The sequence below is a fragment of the Diplotaxodon limnothrissa genome, linkage group LG6, assembly GCF_057381915.1.
Source record: "Diplotaxodon limnothrissa isolate DT_005_m linkage group LG6, D_limnothrissa_male_GT1.1, whole genome shotgun sequence".
Classification (NCBI taxonomy): Eukaryota; Metazoa; Chordata; class Actinopteri; order Cichliformes; family Cichlidae; genus Diplotaxodon; species Diplotaxodon limnothrissa.
Window position 1 is genome coordinate 26,579,092 of NC_140601.1, and position 23,898 is coordinate 26,602,989.

The window sequence follows — 23,898 nt, forward strand, 5'->3', positions numbered from 1 at the left end:
CTTCTCTTTTTGTCATTACAGAGCTGTTGAATCAAAGAAGTTTATATGTAAGATCATTGTCTTTTAGGCCAGTTTACCTCTTTTACTTATCGTGCAATGTTTTTTTCTGTCAATGGAAACTTAAAGTTTCCATTAGGCATCTGCTTACTCTAATGCCACTGATGTATGCGTTTACCTACTGTTTTCTCTGCACTGTGGATTATGCTTTAATGCTTTTATCCTCTCCCTCCCTGCACTTTTCTGCAGTATCAGTGGCGCCAGCAATGTGTGGTCCAGAGTTGTGGTGGCTACTGGATCTGCTCAGTGTTTATTGTCTGTTGTTTTTACAGTGCTCAGTTTTCCTCACTCTGCAGTCTGTTGAGGTAAATTGCTGCCAGAGGTTTTTTTTTCCTTTCTTTTTGGTAAGTGCTTCCTAAATGGGAAATGTTGGGTTGTCTATGTGAAACTTTAAGGTCTCTGTTGAAGTCAAATAATCAAAATGTATGGCACTTCAGAATGTTTTTAACCCAAACTGACCAGATGTTATTTATAATATAAGAGAATATAAAATGAATTTCACTTCAGTGCTTAATGTGATGTGTTCATCTTTTCAATTCTCACTAGAAAGGCACAAAGGAAACACTAAGATATACAAAGCAGCTCAGCTACTGAGAGCCTTGGTCTGACTGTGGCCACATTAAAGCAGCAGTCCCCAACCTTTTTTGCGCCACGGACCGGTTTATGTCCAACAATATTTTCACGCACCAGCTTTTACGGTATTGCCGATAAATACAACAAAATAAAACCAGTACCAGTACCAAAAAAAGAAGATTTATTCTAGCGCTGTCAGTGTTAATCTCGTTAAAATGATGTTAACGCCATAACCACATTAACGCTGCAAATCTCCGTTAGCAAGTTAGTGCAGATCGCCCCGTGCGTGGGGGGTGTAAACTGAGACCTTTTGCACATACAATAATAACAAACCATGGTTTAGTCCAAATCTGGGGAAGCAGTGCCAGACCAAGGAGGAGGCCTACAGCAGCGGGAACCGGGCCCTGTACAAGCAGGCCACAAACAAGCTGAGCAAGGAGATCAGGGTCGCTAAGAGGAGTTACAATGAGAAGTTAAAAAAAAACTACTTCTCAGCCAATGACCCTGCTTCAGTTTGGAGAGACCTGCAGCACATTCTAGTAACAGGAGTCCATCCCCCCTCTGTGAAGAGGATCCTCAATTGACTGACGACCTTAACACCTTCTACTGCAGATGTGAAAGACAACTATTCACACCTCCCTTATGCTCACCCTCACATCCACACAAAAAGAATCAGCAGCCCTCACTCCCTCCCCTCTGACCCCCTGCTTACATTAAAGATCTGTGAAGAGGATGTTTGTCTGCTCTGTCAGAGACGGAACACCGGGGTTCCAGGACAGTTTGCCCCCCTTGTATCTGAGACTCTGTGCTGACCTATTGCCCCCTCCCCCCATCATCTCCACCATCATCCTGCCGCCATGATGTCTGTTGTCATTAAGTCCTTTGAAAGACTAGTGTTAACCATACTTGCCAACCTCAGAATTAGTGAGACATTCAAAAGGGCTGTTGTGGGGGGGTAAATACATTTTACAGTGTTTATTTATCGCATAAAACGTTAAATGTCACCGTTGTAAACAACGTCCCGAGGGATTAATAAAGTTAAATTAATTTAATATAATCGAATAACTTTAATCTCAGCCAAACCGAGTTACTCACGAACAAATAAAACACTGAAAAAGCCAAACAATAACATTTTTAAGTTGTCAAAGTGACTTATATATCATGTTTAACCCGAGTAGCGAAAGACCGCGGGGGTTTGAAAACGATGTGTCGGGAGTTTGGTGTTCTCGCCGGCTCAGATATTTGAAGTTTACACAGCTACATTCTCACCTGAAAATATGTTAAAAGTTTATTTTGCGACCCTGAAAGAATAATAAGAGGAATATTAAAACTAAGTAGCTGCCGCCATTGTTGGAAACTGGAATTGGCAGGGCCGCGCTATGAATTCTGCGATATGGCTTTTCAATTTTGTTGTCCGGGTGGAAAATCGGGAGAAATTCGGGAGAATGGTGGCTCCGGGAGATTATCGGGAGGGGCACTGAAATCGGCAGGGAGGCATGTATGGTGTTAACACTCCTGAAAGACATCAAAGAAATCCTGCTCGAACCCCTGCAGTTTGCCTACTGGCCAAACAGGTGAACCAAGGATGCAGTCGTCTGCTCCAAAGACGCTCCAAGCGTGATGTCACGGGAGGGGGCGTGGTCAGGATTTTTGGTTGAGGCGCCATATTTCTGGGTCAAAAAAAGCGCTAGCGAAAGAGGAGCGAAAGCACACGGAGAACATTAGCTATGGTTCGTACTTGCTGTGTAATCGGTTGTAACGTTAGTTCGCGCGACCGGCAAAGGAACAAGCCTGAAAACGGTTTATCTTTTCATTCTTTCCCCACCTGGAAGCAACATGAGGGAGCTCATGTTGCTGATGTAACCAAACGACGGCGTCTAGCCTGGATAGCAGCTGTGAGAAGACCTGATATCAAGTTCTCTTCCATCTCCAAACATCTGTTGGTGTGCTCCAGACATTTTCAGTCCGGTAAGTTCTAAATATGTACAAATCAAGCTTTATAGCCTATTAGTTTTAATGTTGATGCGCTCAGAGGTCAAACATCCTACTGAGTAAATTCGCAGACATACTTTCTATGTATAGATACGCTAATATTATTTTTGCGTAATTGTAGGTAAACCAGCCTATGTAATGGATGAGACAAATCCTGACTGGGTTCCAACGCTCCATATGGGGCACTCCAAAATCCTAACATCTAATTCTGACCGTCACAGACGGCGAACGCAACAAAGAGCGGCAGTCGGAGGTAAAGAACACCACCACCCCATCCTAAAATTAAAAAAAGTGCTCTCACTGTCCGGCAATCATCACATAGCGTTTTAATTAATCATGCGCCCTTATTTGGAATACTGCTGAACATTTCCCTTTTGTGTGTGTACTCTTTGTAGCTGACAGGCTTTCATAAAGGAGTAGTAGAGTGTGAAGGTGAGGCCTGTGCAGCAGTTACACATGAAGAGCAGCTCAAGTTGGACAGACAGAAGACCAACACCATAGTCACCTTGCCAAGGAGGCTGTGGGCCAGAGTTGTGTTGGACAAGTGGAGGCCGAGTTAGCAACTGCAAATGTAGAAAATCTTGATCTGACAGTAAGACACACAGAGGCTACAAGACAGACGAAGGATTGTGTGTGCTGTGAACAGAGCAGAGCAGAAGTAAACCGGCTGTTGGAGGAGAACAGGAAGCTTCAATCACAACTGAAAAAGACAGAGCTGAATGAACATTTTTTAAAGGATGACACAGAAAAAGTAAGATATTACACTGGACTACCTTGTTTTGCAATTTTACTGGCCGTGTTTGACAATGTAAAAGCTTTCCTGCCAGCGTCACAGAAACTGTCGCATTTCCAAATGCTATTACTCACACTCATGCGTCTCAGACTTGATCTTCCTGTCCAGCATCTTTGTGATCTATTCAATGTTTCCCACAAAACTCTGTCTTCTGTCTTTACCGATACCATTGATGTTTTGTATGCCCGCTTAGGAGCCTTGGTGCACTGGCCAGAGAGGCACTGTTTACAGGCCACAATGCCCCCTCAATTTATTGAAATTTTTGGAAAACGGGTAGCCATCATTGTAGATTGTTTTGAAATTTGTACAGAAAGACCATCAAATTTAAAGGCACATGCACAAACATACTCTCAGTATAAGGGTACACACACCATGAAATACCTCGTTGGGATTACACCTCTTGGTGCAATTTCATTCATTTCCAAGGGGTGGGGTGGGAGTGCATCAGACAGACATATCACAGAGAACTGTGGTATTCTTCAAAGGCTGTTACCAGGGGATGTAGTTTTGGCTGACAGAGGCTTTGCCATCAGAAATCCTGTGGGGATGATGTGTGCAGAGGTTAAGATCCCTGCATATACAAAGGGCTTCTGTCAACTCGATGCCAGGGACATAGAAGATAAGAGAGCCATTGCCCACCTAAGAATTCATGTTGAGCGAGTAATAGGTACTTTGCGCAATAAGTTCAAAATGCTGCATACCACCATGCCAATCCGTCTACTTCTTCCATGTGAGGGTGAAGATGTGACCCTTCTTGATAAAATAGTGAAGGTTTGCTGCGTTTTGGTGAACATGTGTCCCAGTGTGGTGGTAAAACCAGGGACAACTGAAACTTGCTCTTGTTAAAAATTCGTAAATGTGTGCTGTATGTATTGTGATTATTTCTCTTAAGACATAGTAATTTCAAGACAGTTGGTAGTGCGTTATGTTATAAAAACGTTGTCATTACATTAATGTATTTGTAAACTGTAACTGACACTTATTCGTCACTGTAACTACTTTGATCGCCTTTGACGTTGTTGTAATAAAAGTAATGAAAGGCAAGAAAAAAATCTTTTGTTTCTTTATTTACATTTTGTAAAGTGGTATTTTGTTAGTACAAAAGTAGTGAAAGCAAATTGTGAACATGTCTACGCACATCAGGCATAAAAGTAGACCCCAGAAAGAAAGAATTAGATATTCAGAGCTGCACTACGCATAGAGAAAAATATTCGAAGTTCAGGAAGGCACTTTTTTTTTTTTTTTGATTAACTCCTGTGCTTTCTTCAATCGTGGTTCACAGAAGTCTACATCAGGGAAGATGCTAACCACAGCCATGTCTCTTTGGGTCCATACAATGAGGTCACAGTGCTTGGCGCTGGTCACGAAGATTTGTGTTTGCACTTGACAGTAGGGCTGCCACAAACGATTATTTTGATAGTCGACTAGTCACCGATTATTTTTGCGATTAGTCGACTAATCAAATCCATTGGACGTAAAACTACAGCTTATTGCACCAGCAGCATCTGCTCTTATATAACTATCATTAGCTTACAGCTTTAAGTGTTTAAGGTGCTAACTAAAAATAAAGACAAAATGAGAGTTTATTAAATTTTAATGAAATCTGCAGATTGTTTCGGTGAAGTTTAATAAACTCCTTGCTATCTAAAATATAACAAGACACCGGAGTAAATTCTCGAGCATCTCACACTTCTGATAATCAGCTGTCTGCTTGACGTTTATTCTGCTGTGTAAAAACTATAACTTTAATCTCAGCCAAACCGATTTACTCCGGAACAAATAAAATACTAAAAAAAGCCAAACAATAACATTTTTAAGTTATCTAAGTGACTTATATTAAATGTTTAACCTGAGTAGCGAAAGACGGCGGTGGGTTTGAAAACGATTAGCCGGGAGTCCGGTGTTCTCACGGCGCTAGTGACCTTGCCCCCGGATAGCTATCGAGCTAGTGGGTAACAGATGTCTCCGAAAACGTCGGAGCGCTTTTGAAAATATGTGGTGTCCTGATAAACTGAGCAGATATTTGAGGTTTACACAGCTACATTCTCGCCTGAAAATATGTTAAACGTTTATTTTGTGACCCAGAAAGAATAATAAGAGTAACATTAAAACTAACTAGCTGCCGCCATTGTTGGAAACTGAGCAGGGCCGCGCTATGAATTCTGGGACACAGCTTCTTCTTCTTCTTCGGGGTTTAACGGCAGCTGGCATCCTTGTACATGCAGTGCTGCCATCTTCTGTTTCAGTCCGTTATTACACTCTTAAATCCTACTACTTATTCCTGCGGCTTTTGTGATCTTACAAAGCTTCAAACGAAGCGTCGACTATTAAATTAGTCGTCGACGATTTTAATAGTCGACGTAATCGTGACTAGTCGACTAATCGTGGCAGCCCTACTTGACAGTAGTAAGAGTGCGTCCTCTTTAAAAGTGAAGTCCATTTGCAGCTAACTCCAGGCAGAAGTCTTTATCCTGCGCATCCACTGCTTGCTTAATGCTGTCCGTTCTGTATTTAAAAGCACCCTTTCCCACAACATTCACGCATAGTGAGTCCATCAGGAGATGCTCCAAGTTCAGGAAAACGTGTGTTCACAATAAAACCGCACAAACGAACCTGCAGATAGTGGTGAAGTGCTGCAATTTTTTCAGTGTAGGCCTTTCGTGCGTCCTCCTCATGTTCCAGTCCCCATCTTGTTTGCACAATACACATAGACTTTTCAGGGTAGCACACACGATTAACCACGCTTTGGGCGGGAGTTTCTAAACTTGTGGCAAATACAGCGTGCCTCACCGAAGCTGTGATTCTCCCGGCACGCCATCGGAACCAATCAGGGCTCTTGTGCTGAAGTCTTGTGTGTCCTTCAATAGCTTCTGCCTGCTCTCCAGTAACTGTTGCAGCATTTTTATACCTTACACAGTGCAGCTGTAGATCAGAAAGGCCAAGGTCAATCGATCAATCGCATTCAACTAGACTCAAGCTGACTTACCTTTGTTTGAAAAACGACGTACTCACAGTTTGACTGCTGCTTTTCTACCTCTACAGTAATCACTGCACCTCAGAAGAACCATCTGTGAAACTCCTAAAGTTTGTGGATGACACCACTATCATTGGTCTGATCCAAAATGAGGATAAATCCGTGTATAGTTAGGGAAGCAGATAAACTGGTCCACTGGTGCAGTTAGAACCACCTGAAGTTGAACCCGCTCAAAACTGTGGAGATGACGGTGGACTTTTGAAGAACCCAAAAAACCTTCCCACCTTTTGCCATCCTCAACAATACAGTAGTTACTGTGGATCACTTCAGATTCCTAGGATCTACCACTTCACGTGATCTAAAGTGCTCCTCACATATAGAATTTGTCTGGAAAAAGTTGTGGCAAGTCAGAAACTTAACCCTGTCATAGGGTCATCTTCTTCACTGCCTTCATCCAGACAGTCCTGTGCAGATCTATCGCTGTCTGGTTCGGCTCAGCCACGAAGCAGGACAGCGCCAGAGTGCAACAGACAATCAGTCTGGAGACAGGATCATCGCTGTGGATTTTCCCTCCAGAAGGACAGAAAACATCTCTGCAGACCCCTCACATAATTTTGATGAGCCCACGTAAATTGTAGCCTCGGTTTCCTGTTCTTAGCGGACAGGTATGGCAGAAGTTGTGGTCTTCTGCTGCTGTAGCCCATCTGCTTATAGGCTCGACAAATGTTGTGTTCAGATACGCTCTTTTGTATACTTTGCTTGTAACAAGTGGATATTTGAGTTATTGTTGCCTTCCAACAATGACACATTGCTGCTGGCCATCTTGCTGTTTTTATTTTTCTAGCTTATGGCAAAACCCTTAACTTCAACCCAGGATCTGACTGAAGGCCTAAGCACTAAATCTTTTAAGGCAGCAAATGGTGCTGTCTCAGTAGTATTTGAGTGTGAATTCATAAGGGCTCAGAATGATATGAATCTCGACAACCCCAATAGTTTCTTGATACTTGCAGTTGGATTGGAAGTTAAGATTGTTTACTTTCTTTATGGTGAAAGAATTTAATTGTTCCATTTGAAACCTTGCCTTGCTTACGTGGATAGCAAATAAATGTCAAACATCAATGACGAGCCAATGAAGAAAAAAGGTAAACAAACTCAAAATGTAATGAAGGGCACGCTACAGTCATCTGTAATCTCTTTGTTGGTTTTAAATATCTACCTGGATGTGAGCTTGTTTACATCGTATTTTCCACAGTTTTTTCTAAGACATCTACTCACTCCTGTATGGCATAACATGTGGGCAAGGACTTTAGGCAAAATTTGCAGAAACACTCATTCAACCCTCAGCCTTCATGGACTGAGAAGACTCAAAGGCCAATTATACCTGCACGCTGCTTGTCTGGGTGGCGACACCTATCATTTGTAAAAGAATACTTCAGCAAATTCTCACGTCCTCAGTTCTCAAATGGTGATGGGCTGTAGTGACATGATTGTTTGTGAGTGGTAGAACCAATGCAGTAACCGTAAAAAGCCCCTGAGTCAAAGTCTGTAAGTGTGGAGATTGAATCAAGCCTCTGTATGACCTGGAAGAACCAAAGCCATCACTAAGGTCGGACCTAATTAAATGTTTCCATGAAGGCTGGTACCCATCCCAGGTGAAGCCAGTGAATGTGATGTTATAGCCTGTACAGCTCAAAGTTCCAACACTGGCTCGTACAGACCATCGAGAAGACTCCATTAAGACTCCATTAAGCTCCAATTTCAATTTTGTCACTATTCCCTTCAAGGTACTTTTTATGAGCAGTGCTGCGCCACTTCCAGCAACCTTGCTACTTCCATTTTTTTTTCTATGGATGTTCTGTACTGACCAACTGCATGTTCACATTTTCAGTGCACATTGTATCATATCCATCAAAACAGTGGGCCTCAAACCTGGATCTGAGCGAGGAAGGTGGTTCTGTGATGAATGTGCACAACTGTACAATGGGAAAGTGCCACAGTTCAGATCTTTTGTCCCAAATTTTCTCTCTCGGACCTTTCATAATGTTACAGTCTAGAGATATTTTCCAGGTCTAGTTTTATCTCTTGATGCAATGCCCTCAAAATTCCACTCATCCACTGAGGACTGTCTGTCTCTTGAAGGCACAGCTTATCACCAGTGATGATCCTCAACATGAAGATTGAGCTTGACACCTATTTTGCTCACTGCGCAAATTTGAGGTCCATGAAAAAGTCAAAAATGCAATGATACTAAAGACTTTGACAGTGATTTAAAAATTTCAGATGTCATCTTCCAAGGCTTATATTGATGCAGCACTGTTGGATCCAGGCATGTCTTGTCACAGCCTAATCTGGTGAACCAGTCTCTCCCTCTGCCAATCACTTCCAGAGGACCACTTAGCTTTTCTGTCTTGATTTACCATAGTTGATTTTATCATATTGCAGTGAGCTTAGTCTATTGCACTTCAGATTTTCTGGACTGAGTTCCTCCATCCTTCATCAGAGCAGTGCAACATGCCCTGTCAGCATTTTCATCTAATCTTACCAGGGAAGTGCACTTCCATATACCATCCCTGAAGCCAGGACTTTTTAGTAGATTAGCAGGACACTAATCAGAAAGTTGGTGGCTTGATCCCTGGCTGCTCAAATCTGCATGCCAACTAGTGAACCTTGATGCATTCATTGGAGTGTGAATATTACGTAGAAAGCACTTGCGTGCTTGCGCGAATCGATGAATGAGGATTTTAGTATGTAGTGCTTTGAGTGTTCGGAGTAGAAAAGCACTTTATAAGAACGAGACTGCACCTCTTCCACCTAGTCTGTTTATAGATCCTCATCCGAGACATGCCAACGTCAGTCAGAGCTCATGGCCAGCCAATGTACACAGTTTGTCTCAGTCCGAGCTAGTTTCTACTTCCCTTTCTTCCAGACATTGCATTGCCAGTTTCCTGGAGACATGAGACTGTCTTGTTGTTAAAATTCCAAACCAGATCATCTACCAGCCTGGCAATTTTCTTTACCAGAATGGTTCGTTTCAGTTCCTCTTTCCGCTAAGACTAAAATCAAGTGTATTCTTCTTTTGACCAGCTTCCACAGGTCAAAGCCCAAGAACTCTTTAACGAGGCAGTCTGAGAATCAATTTCTGCTTTGATTTTAATGGGGCTGTGCAGCTAGTCCCACTAGAGAAGGATAGGTAGCACATTTGAGCAGTGGTTAGCGCACTGTCGCCTCACAGAAACAAGGTTCTCTGCTTGAACGTTATGGTCAGCCGTGCACTCTGCATGTTCTCCATGTGGTTCATTGGGTTTCCATTTGCAGTCCAGAGACAGCTTTGTTAAGGTTAAGTAGCATCTCCAAATTATCTGTCGCTCAATTCATCTTAGAGAGGGCTCCAGCCCAGCTGTTTAAAATAAATGGACTAGTGGATGGCTTCAGGGACCAATCTTAAAACCAGCCAGCCAGCCTTGTGCCAAAATAACGGAGTGGTTACAGCTGTTTAAAGCATTTCAATAATCCTCTTGATGCCTTCACAAGGATTTATCCAAATAGTTGTTCTGATCTTGTTCTCGCATTTGAAGAACACCAGTATAAGACATCCACTGAGTCACAGGACTGCCATCTGACAAGGTTTATTGTGCACATTCAGAGACAATAACATAACCTTTTTGATTTTGGTCCCCACATGACTATATTTTCTGTATCCTGTTACCAAAGTCCATGTCTTTGTTAGGCATTGGTTTTCTGCTTTGTGGTTTCTGTATGGTCCGAGCCACACAGGCTTAATGTCCACTCTGTAATCATCCGGCAACCACTGGTAATGAGGTTAAAAAAAAAATAAATATATATATATATATATATATATATATATATATATATATGCTTTGACATCGATTGCTGAAGCCTCATTCACATAGGCCTAGGGATCAGTCAGTGATCCACTGGCAACCCCAGGTTGTTTAGGAAAAGTATGTATCCCACAACCAGCTGGTGAGTGGTTGCTGGCAGTCGCCACTGTGTCGGTGACGATTTGTCTGCACCAATTGGGCAATCACAAGAACGTTGTGGATGCAGCACTCTTTGAAACAGATTTCACATAGCATCACCCACAAACCTCTATGAACAACTTGCCAATCCTATGGGAACTACAAAGGAGTCATCCAGGCTCTCTAGGCCTAGGTGACTAAAGTCTAACTGCAGAGGAGTGCTATGGCATTAAATACAGAATATTTAACCTGTCGCTGACTTTAATAAAACCTCTTTATTATGCTTGTGAAAGTCTGGTTGCCAGACAAAACTTACAAAAGTTATCATTCTGTTTCTACCACACATTTATACATTTCTGTGCAATTTAGTTTACATGGAAAAAAAAAAATCCTGTCAAGTAAAAGAGGAAGAAAAAAAAAAGAAAAAAAAAAGATCTGGGTCTGAAGATCAGGAGCGAACAACACAAATACCTGATCTGGCAGGAGGGGCAAACTTTTTCAACTTATATACACAACAGCTTAAGTCACAAAAAACACATTACATATGATGAGTCAGACAAAACCAACCGTTTGCCACTTGAACTCTCCAAGTCAGTTTGTTGCCCAGTTGTTATGTGGGAAGACATTTACAGGTGTTTGTTTTTGTCCAGCGTACAATATTTCAGTTCCTAACACAAAACAGGTGAAAAGTCATAAACTATCAAAGGCAAAACGCTATGTCTTTTCTGTAACGGTTCAACTAGAGCTGGAACTGATGACATTTGTGCACTGAGGTTCGCAGAAAGAGCCAAAGCGCCCATATACATCTTTGGCTCGAACAGCAAAGTGATACGTGGAGCCAGACTGGAACTGGGTCAGCGTACAGGCCATAGGCAGTGGAAGGGCCTTCACCTCCCCAATTTTCTTCCAGTGCTGCTGAGATGCATTGCTGTTAGAGTTATCTTGATGAAAGGCATAAAGGTGATAGCTTTCTACAGCTGCGCAGGTCCGATCAACTTCTCCAACACACCAGGAGAGCACTATACCAGTCTGACTCTGCACCAGCTTTAGCTGAGGTTGTTGAGGAGGTGAGGTCCGTTCAGCCTCTGGGGGTAAGCGTGATGGTGCGGGTGCAGGAGGGAGCGGTGGAAGCGCCATGCTGGAGCCTCGAGTTGGTGTAGTAGTAGTGGTTACACTGCGGGATTTTAATGGAGTATCCTGCAAAAAAAGAAATCTGGTGTCACAGCTTGTTCTTTCCTTTTAGTTGTGGCAAAAGGATCATTCGTGCTTGGATAACTCCCAAAACAGCTAACAGCTGTAGTTTTCAACAGAGAAAAATCTAATAATAGCTTTAGAAACCAACCATCAGCAAATCATGTTAAAATAACAATTCACCAAGACTTAAACATTGAAGTTACAGAACAGAAAAGTAGTGAAGTGCCTGTGTGAGAAATATTTAGAATCCAGTTCTAAAAGCTCACCACCACTGGGGGGCGGTGATGTACTGTCAACTGAGGATTGCCAGAACTGTTCTGATTGCTTAGAGGGGATGCTCTTGCTCCTGTATCTGAAAACAAAAACAAAAGCAAACAAAACAAGAAACTCAGATTATATGTATAAGTTAGAATTAAAGCACAGGATACATATGCATCTGCCTAAATTACTAGATACTTTATAATTTGCCAGAGTGATAAAATTTGTTTAGTGTAATTTGGTGCTCTTACTGTTGTGGATGCTGATGACTGGGTTAGTGCGTGGGCTCGGTGAGGGAGTTGTAACAGTAGCATTCTTCACTCCAGTCACTGAAAACCATAAAACATAACATAATTAGCCTTAATAACATATATTAGGGGAAGTAAAAACAAAACAAAAAGTTCGCCAACTCTAACCTTGGACATCATCATCGTCCTCGGTGAGGTCAATTACGGAGCCTTTGGGTCGTGCCGCTGGTGCAGCTGCTTTAGATGCAGCGGTTACTGTAACTTGGTTGTCTGAGAAATACAAAACAATCTAAATTTAGTACCAAGTTAAGGAAAATGAAATGTCAGCAGCACCTCCGTGCTCTTCAGTCATCCTCACCTGTCTTTGATGTCAAAGACATCCCCTGTGGAGGTCCCGGAGCAGTGGATCCGGTTGCTGCTGGCCCAGATGTTGTAGGTGAAGAGACTGAAGACATGGCCCCGACTACAGAGACAGACTGAGCTGGTGTCCTGGCCGTGGTCACAGATACCCCAGCATGGGGTGTAGTTATTCCACTTGCACCGCCTTGATACACAGCACGAGCAAGAGAGATCTGGCCAGAGGACATCTGGGCACTGGAGCCATGGAGGGCTGGGACAGTGGCCACGGCTGGTGCCGAGGCTGTGGCTGTGGTCGTGACAGGTGCAGGCTTGAGTATAAACGTGGCGGTAGAAGCAGTGGTTTTGGACTTGTTCAGTGAGCTGGCTGCAGACAAAGACGAGACGGGGATGTTGACCAGTGTCCCTGCCTGGCCGTTCACTGATAAAGGCAACTGGATGAGAAGCGGCTGGCCTGTAGCCATCATGCTACTCCCAGAGGCAGTCTTCAAGAGGAGGGTGCCCGTTTGACTCTGGGTGGTAATGCCAGTGGCCAAGGTGGAGGTGGGATTAGAGTTGGAAGTGATCAGCTGGAGGATAGGGGTCTGCTGAACCATGGCAGTTGAAGTGGAGGTGGGAGTTGGAGCTGAAGCTGCAGCAGGGGCTGAAGCTGCGGCAGGGGTTGCGGTAGGAACTGGAACTACTGGGGGGGGGGGGAAAGAGACTTGTTAGAAGAGACTTGAAAATATCTGCACAGGGTACACTTTTGCTCAAAAGACTGTCAATCATTTGTTAATTGCTAGTAAAGGTGATGGCAGTTAAAAACCCATCCCAGCATGACATGGACAAAAGATTTTGAGACATCTATGCAAAAATACAACATGCAGACAAATTCAATGACACTTTTCCACACTGCTCCTGGAAAACATGAAAGGTAAGATGACCTATTTTCTGTAATTCTGTCATGGTCAATAAACTTCCAATTACAAACATGGCTTCTTAACAGGAATAAACATTAAAGAGCAGCCAGAAGTTTGATACGCTCACTTTCGCGGTGTTTCTGTAACCAACTCAATTAACATTGCTGAAAATTAAAACTAGGCAATATTTTTTTCCTATATATAATTGGCTACATTGTAAACACTTACTAAGAAGTCGACTGTTTTCTTATTTCTGAAGGTTTCGGTGTATTGTGAAAACTAAATAAAAACAAGACTTCTCCAAAAAAAATTGTGAAAACTAATCAAAATAAAATAAAGAGTGTAGGAGAAAGTTTAGTACTTATAATGTTTGGTAAAAATTGTATCCATTTTCAGAAAGTTCAGTGTTTTTTGATTCTAACTGCTGTACTGATTTTCTTAAATCTTGTCTCGGACATAAATAATTATAAAGATCCAAACTAAGTGTAAAACAAATAAATACTAAAACAAACTAACTAGACGGAATTTTAAACAAAAGGTTAAAATGAAAGAAAAATAAAAACTAATTAGAAAATACAGAACTATAATAACTATAACACTTTCCTGAAGAAAAAAACAAAAAATAAAGAATAAAAAAAGAGGCTTTGACTCTGCTGTTTACAAAAGTCTCACCACTATTTGCAGCACATGCAGCAGAGTATGCATCAGAACTGAGCAAACTATGGTGCAAAGTTGAGCCATGTCTTCAAAATAACACAACAGTTAGGTTTGTGAAGTAAACTATCAGATCTGCCATAAAGAAATCTGCCAAATCAAACATGCAGGGATCTCTGCTATGGAAACCGCTCATAAATAACGAAGCAGACAAAAGCAACTTTCTGTTGCTAGAAAGTAAATAGATAAGGACAAGTCTAATGTGCCATTTGTTTAACTGTGTAAGTATGCATTAGGGATATAGTATACTTTGTCTATTATTTGAAGATCACTCTAAACTGTTCTGAAATGACTGCATTGTTGTGTCAAATCCTAGCTTTATCTGTCACAGCTTGCACTGGATCCCATTTTCATTTATTGTTTAGCCAATACACCAATACCTGAATTTGTACTACCTAAAACCTGGGAATAGGTCCCAAATATCCAACACTGGTCAGGCTTCAAGTACACACAAAGAACGAACAACATGCAAACCCACATGAAGAAAAAAGCTAAAGTTTCAAAACTCCCACAAGAAGCCATTAATTCTGTCAAAGAACAAACAAACAAAACGTACACAACATTTACCATAAAAAAAATTAAAGACAGATCTTTGTTACTCACTTGCTGTGCTGGATGAAGAAACAGTTGTGGATGTCTGCTTTACCTCCATGGAAGTCCAGCCTGGCCTGTTTAGAAAGATTGCTGATACTTAGAGTTGTTGACACTTGAAGTTGCTTATGTCCTTTACAGGATGAAGAGTGAATGAGGTAAGGTGTTGACATTTAGATTTATTCCATGTAACACAGTCATCTTTGTGGTAGGAACGAGAATCAAACTTAAAGCGTGTGTCCGAGTTTTCACAAAATCATTCATCGGTATTTAACTGCAGTTCGCTCTCTTCAAGCATGGTGCCAACTTCACAAAGTCTGTCAGCAGAGATTAATATCCTTTTCAACATGATAATTTTTAAGAACACCTACAAAGATCTAAGTGACTGGAGGGTGATATTTTGACAAAATGTTTATATATGTTCTACCACGAATAATGACAATTGTCCCAGTATGCTTCAGTTCCTGTGGCGTTCAAGCGTCAAAACGACATGCCAGTTCTTTCCTCGTACTCTCGAAAAAACTCCGGCCTTCTCTTTACTCGCAGTATTTCATTGATAACGTCTCGAATTTCTCTCCACTTCTCACAAGACAGCACAGGAAATCGACGCTCAATGTACATCCTCATCGCCCTCCTCAAGTTTACGGGCAAGGCCTCTTTGCCCAATAATCCAACGTAGTTGACCTTTGCGACCCAGTCACAGTAGACATCGTATGGCACTAAGTAGCGGAAAATGTACGAGGCGTAGCGGTCAGGTCTTGGGTTCCCTGAGCTTCTCTTGCAGTTGTGGTAGAGCACGTTTTCCAAGTGCGAGGGAATCGTGCGGAGTTTAATGTCTGCTCTGCATTTCCCTTCATTGTACTCTGCCAGCTTTCTCGCCATGGCAACATGGCGGGACATATCTGCTTCCTCTTCCTCCTCCATTTCCTCGTCTTCTCCCTCCATCTTGACAGACAGTGCCGGAGTCTTATCAACAGAGGGCACCAATCCCTCTCTGGGCACCTCAGGCTGCGGCTCTATTGTCTGTCGACGGAGCACGCTGTTGGGAGGAGAGGTGCAGTTTTAACTACACTCTGCACTGCCTGAAGAAACGCTCAGGCTTCATATTGTAGAACGTCACAAGACTCAGGACCTGGACCCATGTGGGGTTACTTTGCAGGTGCAAAACACACACTGGGGCATGTGTTTGTTTATTCCAAACAAGTCTTTAGAAATATTTGGAGCGAAATTAAGACTTTCAAAAAGATGGTCCTGACAAACCGAACAAGGGACATGGATTCTTGTTTCCAAAAAAGTATGGATTTAGAGGACGTAAAGATTGATATTCTGTCCATTTGTTTGTAATCTAGTGATTACACTTAGCAACCCGGGACAATGTCAACTATTCACAGTGTAACGGTTTCGTGTGTAGTAAGTACTTGCTTTAGTCCGGTATTGTCACGTTCATACAAAAGCAAAATTATATTCACACAAAATATCATCATGCACAAACTGCTGTATGATTCAAAGATTACATGTTTAAATACACTGATGCTGTCAGTTTTGAAACCTCAAAATCAGACTGACAAGTGGACTGTCAAAAGGTGTTAACTTCCACTGAAGGGACTAAAATGTCTTTTAAAAAAGCCATGGAGATTTGCCTCTCAAATACATGACTTAACATACAAAGCATAGCTGACAGGGATCTAGACTGAAAATGAGTCCTGAACACTTACCGCTGAGCTTGAGGGTTATTCGTAACCGCTGCCGTTTTGGCAGCAGTAGCAGCAGCAACAGCAGCAAGTGCCTGTAGAAAACAAATAAGAAGTTTCAACATTTTTCATCACCTGCATGCCAAATGGAAACATTTTAACAAGTTACAAAAAAAACATCTTACCTCCTGTTTCCTTTTATTCTCCGATACCTGATTAGCCTCTCCAAACTTTTTTGATAGTCGGGCAATCTTGGCCTGAAGAGAAACACCAAGTAGACTTTAGATACTTGTCAAATGGAAGCAGAGCATCTTCCAATGCCCAACATGTTCTCCTTATGGGACAAATTTAATTTCACATAAAAAGTTAACCTGCACTCACTTGGAGTGTGTTAATGGCAGCTTGGTGTTTAGTGGCGCAGTCAATTTTGTCTACTCTGTCCTTCAGCTCTTGGAAATGTTTGTCGAAAATGGTGAGCTCCAACACCTTCAATCGCTCCTCCACTAACTGCTGCACAATCTGCGAAGAAGAATGAGGTGAAAGGGATGAAATGTTAGGAAAATTGGTGAAGAGAAACTTATATTTATCCAAGCTCAGCTATATCAGTCAAAATTATTATAATTAAGGCCACAGAGCACTGTGAAAAAAATGAAGTCGGCATCAATTATGCTGTATGTGTGAATGGATTTAATGCAACCAGTGTTTAAAAGCTATTAGAGTAAAAGCATATCTGAATACTCGAATACAAACCTTCCCGAGTTTATGATGACTGCCAGCTTTTGTAGTAATTTTAAGTTCCAGTTGGGCCTCCAACTCCTCACGGTCCATCTTGGGCCTCTTACCCTCTATTTTTACAGTTTGCCCATCTTTTTCAGAGCCCTCCGATAAAGTGCGTTTCAGTCCCGAGGTTGAGCTCCTCTCCTCTTTCACTGCTTAGCAAACAAAGACAAACACCAAAATATTTAAACTTAACACAGAACCAGTAACAGTTACTTTCAATAAGAACATTTGTTGGGTCTCCCTTTCAGTGACCCGGGGCCCTCAAAAAGAACTGCATACCTCTGAAGGCTTTATTTTCTGTTTCTATTGATACTGCCATTATGAACGCTGAAGTTATGTAAAAGCTGATCAGAGGTTAGTTAGTAATTGAATCAAAGGCATGTCCTAATATAAACTGAGTCCATATTCATATGGACTTTACCAGTGGTTCCTTACTCTGTGACGCCGTTTTTACAAGCTAGCAATAAGAGCCGTTGTTTACATGGTTAACATTTTTCCAGTGTTTACACCTGGTGTTTTTTTCTTCTTCTGTTTGTTTGACCAATCAGCATATGAACTGAAGTCTAAACGAATCCCTGTAAACTTACAAAGGGTCCTCTTGTGCTGGATGAGTCCCTACCCTCAAGTAAAAACAACACCAAATATAGAGTACTAACTGCAATCTTTTCCTACTCCTGCAGTCACACAGAAAAAAGGCACAACTTCCTCCAACTCCAAGAACTGCGAAAGAGTTCCACGTATCAAACTGCAATATCATCCAGGAAATTTATTGCAGTAAAATCCTCAAATGATAAATTTCCTGTGACAATTTTCCGAAAAAGAAACCACCCAACTTTTCCCTTCAGGATCAGAGGAAGCCGATTTATCCCATGGTAAAGTATGCAAGGATTCTGCATTCTGACTTGAAATCTTATCAAATCATTTATGTTTTGAGTACAGTGTTACATTATCCTATTCACATGTCATGTAGTATATAATTGCTTTTTGCGTTGCAACATCCACCATCTCATACCTGTATCAGATGGTGGAGTGGACGATGGTCGAGATGGCTTTGAGGCTTGTCCCACATTAGTTTTTTCCTTTTTGGGCTCCACTTTTACAGAGCCCACCTCCATCTTTTCCTCACACGTCAAGCCTTTCTTCACATCCGCTTTGTCAGTCTCTTCTTCTTTTATGTCATCTTTGATTTCCACTGATTGTTTTTGGTCCGCACAAGAAGAAGCTGGATTGGGTATAGAGCAAGAAGATGAGGAAGAATCGGAAGTGGTACATTTAGGAGAAGAAGGCTTTTCATCTGGTACTTTGGCTGTGGAAGCCTCAGTGTCCATTTCCTTTGTAGTGTCACTATCTGTTTCCATTGGTTCTGTGAAGTCAGATACTGCAGGTGGCACAGGTGTATCCAAACCTTTCAGTGGGTCCACTGCCAAATCTACAGCTGGGTCCTCTTCTACAGTGTGGTCCTCCTGAGAAAATTAAAAATGATAACCAATTAAACGTTTTTCGGGCTCTCCACTTTCAATACGAACTACAGTATAAACTAATTTTTTTAAATAAATATAAAGGTATCTGACAGTTTTGTTCATGTTTCCATGCATTTACCTTCTTCTTTTCCTCAGCTGGGATCACCTCAGTGTCTTTTTCCTGTTGTCCCTTGCAGTCTGTTCTAGCTGTGACAGGTTCACTTGATGATGATGGTGTGCCATCTTTCTTCTCATCTTCTTCTACCTTTTTCAGTTCAAAATTTAGAGGATCCACTGGTGATCTCGGAGCAGTCATTTCTTCGAGTCCTTTTGGACTTGAAGAGGGAGGGGAAGGAGACAAATTTAGGGACAGGGACGGTGTGGGAGAGCTCAGAGCGGTCGGAGAGACGGGTGGTGTAGTCTGGGGAGTGTTCAAGTCCAGGATGTTGTTTTGCTCTTTGTCGCCCACTTTTTGTCCGTCCTCTTTATGTGTTCCATTCATCAGAGGTGGTGGAGATGGGTTGGACAAACTTGTACCCACAGTGAGCAAAGTGCTGTGCAGGTTCTCCAGCTGATGTCTATCACTGATCTTCATGGTTTTCCTGGCGCGGAAAATCTTCTTCTTCTCTTCTGTCACAATAACTTCCATCTTTGCCTGTGGAGTAGAGATAATAGATAACATGCATTCAGAAGGGATTAATGAGAACAGACAACACCCAGAGCTGTAAAAGTTAATGGCACAGTGTCTTCCGCTAATTAACCTTTCCTGATTCTGATCTTTACGCATTGCACAGTATTGGGTGCACCGTTTCCGAGAAAACACTAGAGGACACTGCAGAGCTCTTTGGCATTAGCTTTTTCTTTCTGGAAGGTTCTTCTGTCACAGCTGTCTCTGCACCAAACTGATGGTTCCTTAGCAGCCCGTTCCTTTACTACAAATTTAACTCAGCATCCAAGCCAAATCACACTCATCCATCTGATTACACATTGCTTCATCTGTCCTACAGTGACTTAAGTCAACAAGCAGCTCAGTAAGCCAGGAAACCTTTTTTCATGGTAGTCAGAAAAGCTAAACTTGCTTCTGCAAATCCCCTCTACCTCACTTTTCTGAAAAACTACGGATTTCATGTTTACCTAAGCCCCAATCCTGAGAACAGAAGTGGCACGAGTTAACAACAGCAGCAGCTCAACCTTCCTCCCATCCCCCCATCCTCCTATTGGTTCCCTCGTCAGCAAATCAGAACGGACCCATTCAGGCTGTGCTGGCAGCAGCAAAAGGGTTATGCAAAACATGAAGGACTTTCCGTATAGTTGTGATTGTTGTGCACAATTTACTGTTAAGGCTAGTTGTCACATTCTACAAGGATTCATTTCATGTCTACTTATTTTATATGCGTGGAAGCATGTGTTGATTTTACCTTCATTTTATGGGTGTCAGAAGTAAAAATGAACCTGAGCTGTGTGCAGGAGATACTTTACTTGCAGTAATTTTCTTCTTTTACACTCATGTGTTATAATATTAAGTAGCATAGAAAAAGTATTTAGAACTCACCTTCAAGCCAAAGGGTTCCTGACAATGGACTTAATACAGGACTTGTCGACAACCTGAAGGACAAATGAGAATAATTTGTTAGCAAATGTCTTAGTAACTTGAGCTCTAACTGTCTCTTTGGCTTCAAAGTGATATATTTTTCCAGGTCAATATGAATTGCATCAACTAAAAGTGCAATTATGTCAATTACTGTATTTTTTAACATACTTATTTATATCCAGATTTAAAATAGCATACAGTAAAGTAGACTAAGGACACTAAATCCCGGATTTTGATAAGACTGATGCTTCTTCCTTACATTTGTTTCTGCAGTGTAAAATTATCGGTCGTGACCAGCTTTCGCTTACTCGTGCTGGTAAAGCAAATGAAATTGCCTTAATTTGGAATTTTTTAGGAATAGTATTTATGACGTGACAAAACTCGAAACTATTTTTTTTTCAAAATTCAGTAACTCACAAGGCAAAAATTACTCAAAGGTAAACACAATAACGTAATATCACAATTATATTTTGGGCGATTATTCAGTTATCTGCAAGCAAGAGGCTTAAGAAGAACACCAATAGAGTGGTGACAAACTGGTGAAGGTCGCCAAAGTGGTGACAAACACACAAAAGGTTAACACAAAAGGACGCAAAACAGGAAAGTGGTTTGCCAGAATGATGGACAGAAAAAGATGTTTTACTGCAGAAAGGTTGAACTTAAAAAAAACCCCAAAAAACAAAACATAATTATGTACAGGTAAGAAGAAAAAAACAAAAACATGCAGTCACTGACAGTTTTGTTATATTTTTGGTCTTATTTTTCCCCCAGCTGCTAAGATCAGACTGTCGCTTCTAGTGGTAAAAAGCAAAAACAGACATTCAGATGGTAGGAACCTCAAACAGCCATGTCTTTATACTGGTTTCAGTGCAAAAAACACAACATAAAAAGTGGTTACTACATGAGAAACCTTTAAACTCCGACCAGGAATGAGCAGTAAGCCGTGTCAGTTTCACACTGTAAACTTGGTTAGCTTTACTGCTACTGCAGTACTCACATGGTGCAGAGAGAACCGAGGGAAAACAGCCTCAACTTGCAAAAATCTCTCATTTAGCCTTGTGTATGTTGAAGCTTAGCAGGCTGCCACATGTATATGGAAAAACACAAAGACTAATGTGGACTGAGCGTATAGCTCCAGCTTTAATGCTGAGCAGCACAGTGAGATGTTTGTACACACGTTCAATATGTTAGGCCTTCCCTACTCTGTTTTTACATGAGCATGCATGTTTCTTGCTGTTTTCCTTCCTATTGTTCTAAAAATAAGTAAGGCAGCATTTCAATACAATTGCCTAAAAAAGATCTGACCTGAAAAACAAGAAGAATCAGAAAAAAAAAACTCCTAAAAAAGCGTTCACAAATATGTGGAGCAGTGAAAACTGCAAGAACAATTATTGGTTTGCTTCACATTCCAGTGTTACTGCACACTGCGCAGAGCCGACTATCCCCCTCCCCCGTCCCACGGCCTCATTTACTGCTCCTGGATTTAGTGCAGGAACTCAAAATGGCCGCTGGATCTGTTGTTTAATGTCAGCCCGAGCTCTCAGTAGCTAGCTGAGAAGGATTCTCATTCAGGTGTATCAGGTTGCAGCACAACTCTGCTTAGCAAGAGTTTTCTATTCAGCCTGACACTTCGGCAAGCTGTCACATTGTGAACAAATTGTAGAACATTTAAAGAAAGTGCTAATTAAGCCAAACATAATCTCAGTTATTTGCTGATAATATTATTAAAGTGATCTTTAAATCCAACCTTTTTATTGCTATAAAACAAGCAGAAAAAGTATTGAGTCGATTTTGTCAGGTTTTATTATTAATCATTGTTATGGTCTTTAAAAATGTACACAGACTGTAAAAAAGCGCAGTTCTGTGTATAAACGCTCAGTGCATAGATTTTTAATAGTTGCTTGCAGCTACGAGAACTAGTCATCTTGCCCCTGTAAAGTGCAGAAAGCAGTCATAACATGTATGAGTAGCATCAGGGTGTGGCATTTAATCTTCACTCCAAATTAGGCCAAAAAAGGTAAACACTATTTTTTTTAAAATTATTTATCCTAAATCAGCAGAAACAGCACAACGTTAATCAAACTTCACACAACAGAAACCCATAGGAAAGCCAACACATGAAGGTTTATAGATTGGAATTCAAATCACTAAATGACGATTCATACAAGTTGTGAATGTTTCCCAAGAGAGAATCCACTGACTACTGAAACAGCAGACACCCACTGTTTCTGTGTCCTTAAAAACACAACTATGTGATTAAACCGAGTTCAAGGATCTTACTATGCACAGATGCACTTTTTAATTTAACACTTGCGTTTTATTTTTGCAATGTTTTCTAAGCCAGGCTATGACTAACAGCTTACTAAATATGAACAGCAACTGCTTCATTTATTTGAAGCTACAGAGGGTGCATCAAAGGAAAGAGCCATGGAGAGATATTCAGACTCCATCCTTGGACTTAAACAAATCTTTACTCCAAGTTACAAAATAGCTGCTCATTCCTTTAGAAGTATTCCTTGAAACTCACTGTGTCAGCCCCCGATAAGCGGTCATTAAACTGCCGATTACAAACTCTGTCAATCTCGACTACAAGCATAACTACTTCCAAATAAAGCAGAAGCAAGGTCACTTGCTTTGAGAGACTGGAGAGGAGTTTGTGTTGCAGCAAGAAAACCTCTAACCTTCTTCAGTCTTTTAGCAGCCAAGCAAACAATCAAGACTTGACATTCATACTTTGTGGTTACATGCAACATCAAAACCTTCTCTTTCAGAACATGGAAGAACATTGCTGGTACAGATGGAAGACACGGTCATACTTAATGACATCTTGATCATCAGTTTTCAAGACAACATAAGACAACCTGGCTTAACATCTTGGCCTTTCCACCAACACACGCTGTCGAGCATGTTTGTGACGAAGCGCGAAGTTATTCATCGTCACATCTCTGGCTGACCTACAGATTTCAGTTAATGTTAAATCCCTCGTTACTTTGTTTGTTTGTCCACTGTGCACCATTAAACACTAGAAACAGTGTGTGAGTGTACCACGGGTCAGCATGAACAAATAAACCAGTGAGTTCAAAGAAAACACACGTGTTTATCAGCAACTCAAGCCAAGAAAGCCCGCTTTGGACTAAGACAACACAGTTGGGCAGCTGTGTTATTACAGTATATTGTTATTTGAGATTTACAACTTACATTTTGAGGGGATGATGACAGACTGTCGAAATGCTACCTTTTTGAGTGAAGTAAAAAATCTTTCTTTCTATTAAAATAAAACATAGTTAAAAGATCTTCTAGATCTTCAAGTTAAAAAATCTCATTAGGAGAACTTGAGATCTCTTAAAAAGACGTCAACTTAAATAACAGAGAGACTCTAACTGTTGAAATACTTTAAAAACTAATTTAAAAACCCACAATTTAAAAGCAGGTTATGTAGGATTGGGGCCTACTGACTGTGAAGCAGGCACTGGGTAAGAGGCCAACAGCAGACTACAAAAGAGAGGAGGGGCTCAGTTAGGACCAGTCCATCAAGCACATTGCAGTCATATAAAGTCTTTATAAAGTCTGTACTAGCTATTAATTAAACCATTTTCAAATGAAAAGCCTGTTGAGCACTCCTGACACAGCAACGTGTCTTGTTGCATAACATGAGCCGCTAAATTTTTTCCTCCCTTCCTGCTGTCACAGTAGCAAGATTTATTTACAGCTTGCCATAAATACATGCAAGTTTAATCCTTTTATCA

At 41.3% G+C, this 23,898-nt stretch overlaps 2 protein-coding genes across 5 annotated transcripts in view; one reads left to right on the top strand and one right to left on the bottom strand.

The window, feature by feature from the left end:
• Positions 1-2,357: 2,357 nt before the first annotated feature.
• Positions 2,358-4,261, top strand: LOC146630683 (uncharacterized). Its single transcript, XM_085356593.1, has 3 exons — positions 2,358-2,598; positions 2,744-2,875; positions 3,216-4,261. Exons 1-3 carry the CDS (start codon positions 2,358-2,360, stop codon positions 4,259-4,261), a joined length of 1,419 nt encoding a protein of 472 aa, XP_085212719.1.
• Positions 4,262-10,264: 6,003 nt separating this feature from the next.
• atf7ip (activating transcription factor 7 interacting protein) overlaps positions 10,265-23,898 on the bottom strand; it is a 31,509-nt gene continuing 17,875 nt past the window's right edge. Inside the window, exons 2-14 of one of the 4 annotated variants that reach the window (XM_085354912.1) lie at positions 20,114-20,166; positions 18,701-19,216; positions 18,114-18,564; positions 17,072-17,253; positions 16,703-16,840; positions 16,507-16,578; positions 16,346-16,416; positions 14,643-14,707; positions 12,428-13,108; positions 12,238-12,339; positions 12,073-12,150; positions 11,830-11,915; positions 10,265-11,566 (exon numbers count right to left, since the gene is read on the bottom strand). In XM_085354912.1, coding sequence (XP_085211038.1) covers positions 11,105-11,566; positions 11,830-11,915; positions 12,073-12,150; positions 12,238-12,339; positions 12,428-13,108; positions 14,643-14,707; positions 16,346-16,416; positions 16,507-16,578; positions 16,703-16,840; positions 17,072-17,253; positions 18,114-18,564; positions 18,701-19,210 — 2,898 coding nt within the window. In that variant the 5' untranslated portion in view covers positions 19,211-19,216; positions 20,114-20,166 and the 3' untranslated portion in view covers positions 10,265-11,104. Of the gene's footprint in view, positions 11,567-11,829; positions 11,916-12,072; positions 12,151-12,237; positions 12,340-12,427; positions 13,109-14,642; positions 14,708-16,345; positions 16,417-16,506; positions 16,579-16,702; positions 16,841-17,071; positions 17,254-18,113; positions 18,565-18,700; positions 19,309-20,113; positions 20,167-23,898 lie in introns of those variants that run through there. The other 3 variants (XM_085354910.1, XM_085354911.1, XM_085354909.1) reach the window with 3 other exon arrangements.